Source organism: Mandrillus leucophaeus, unplaced genomic scaffold (genome assembly GCF_000951045.1).
Source record: "Mandrillus leucophaeus isolate KB7577 unplaced genomic scaffold, Mleu.le_1.0 Scaffold234, whole genome shotgun sequence".
Classification (NCBI taxonomy): domain Eukaryota; kingdom Metazoa; phylum Chordata; class Mammalia; order Primates; family Cercopithecidae; genus Mandrillus; species Mandrillus leucophaeus.
The window spans coordinates 1,333,864-1,335,641 of NW_012102410.1; the positions used below are offsets into that span (position 1 = coordinate 1,333,864).

General features: G+C 51.3%; 1 protein-coding gene across 1 annotated transcript in view; it reads left to right on the forward strand.

The window, feature by feature from the left end:
* Positions 1 to 1,778, forward strand: part of INSR (insulin receptor) — a 218,702-nt gene that overhangs the window by 140,895 nt on the left and 76,029 nt on the right. Inside the window, exon 3 of the mRNA XM_011982063.1 lies at positions 1,344 to 1,492. Within this exon, the coding sequence (XP_011837453.1) occupies positions 1,344 to 1,492 (149 nt within the window). The remainder of the gene's footprint in view (positions 1 to 1,343; positions 1,493 to 1,778) is intronic.

Consider the following 1,778-nt stretch of genomic DNA (forward strand, 5'->3'; position numbering starts at 1 on the left):
TTACGGTGAGCTGAGATGGCACCATTGCACTCCAGCCTGGGCAACAAGAGCAAAACTCAGTCTCATAGGAAAAAAGAAAAAAAAAAAAAAAAGAAAAAAAGAAAGAAATACCTGGAACTGGGTAATTTATAAAGAAAAGAGATTTAATTGGCTCATGGCCCTGCAGGCTGTACAGGAAGCATAGCGGCTTCTGCTTCTGGGGAAGCCTCAGGAAACTTACAGTCATGGGGGAAAGTGAAGGGGAGGCAGGCACATCTTACACGACTGGAGGAAGAGAGAAAGGGGGAAGGTGCTACAATTTTTTTATTTTTTTGAGACAGAGTCTCACTCTGTCACCCAGACTGGAGTGCAGAGGCACGATCTTGGCTCACTGCAGCCACTGCCTCTCGGGTTCAAGTGATTCTCCTGCCTCAGTCTCCCCAGTAGTTGGGATTACAGGTGGGCACCACTACACCTGGCTAATTTTTGTATTTTTAGTAGAGACAGGGTTTCACCATGTTGGCCAGGCTCCCACAGTGCTGGGATTACAGGCGTGAGTCACTGCGCCTGGCCTGGAGGACATTTTTAATTGCCACAACTTATGGGAGGGATGCTACTGGCATCTCGTGAGTGGAGCCTAGGGATGCTGCCTAATATCGTCCAATGCACAGGATGCCACCCTCACCACCGCAGTGGAGAGTTACTTGGCCCCAGATGTGAACAATGCTGAGGTCAGAAGACCTTGCCGTAGCATGATGGACTCGTGCCATCACTTGAGACCCTGCATGGTATGCTGTCTTCCCAGGCTGATCTCGAACTCCCAGGCTCAAGCAACACTCCCTCCTTGGCCTCTCAAAGTGCAGAGATGACAGGTGGGAGCCACCACACCCAGCTCCAGAATCTACAATTTTAGCAATCAAGCAATATGCCCTATGGTAGATCGGCAGACTGCGTTTTCAGAAATACCATCTCAGGCAGAAAGGGCCAGGTGCAGTGGCTCACACCTGTAATCCCAGCACTTTGGGAGGCTGAGGCGAGTGGATCACTTGAGGTCAGGAGTTCGAGACCAGCCTGGTCAACATGGTGAAACCCCGTCTCTACTCAAAAATAAGAAAATTAGCTGGGCGTGGTCGTGGGCACCTGTAATCCCAGCTACTGTGGAGGCTGAGGCAGGAGAATCTCTTGAACCCAGGAGGCAGAGGTTGCAGTGAGCTGAGATCGCACCACTGCCTTCCAGCTTGGGCAACAGAGCAAGACTCTGTCTCACGCACATACAAAGAAATAGCATCTCAGGCAGAAAGATGCCGGAGATATCTGAGGGACTTTGAACACCCTTATCCCTCTCTCTGTCTGCTCTGCCTTAGCTTGCTGTGCACCCCGTGCCTGGGTCCCTGTCCCAAGGTATGCCACCTCCTAGAAGGCGAGAAGACCATCGACTCAGTGACGTCTGCCCAGGAGCTCCGAGGATGCACCGTCATCAACGGGAGTCTGATCATCAACATTCGAGGAGGCAGTGAGTGCTCTCTCTGTGGGGACATTGGGGCTGCCTGCTGGGCTCCATGTCCATTTTCTTCCCCGCTCACAGCTCAGAGAAACATGGAGAAACCCCGTCTCTACTAAAAATACAAAACAATTCGCCAGGTGTGGTGGCACACGCCTGTAATCCCAGCTACACAGGAGGTTGAGGCAGGAGAATTGCTTGAACTCAGCAAGTAGAGGTTGCAATGAGCTGAGATCGCACCACTGCACTCCAGCCTGGGCGACAGAGTGAGACTCCATCTCAAAAAAAAAAAAAAAAA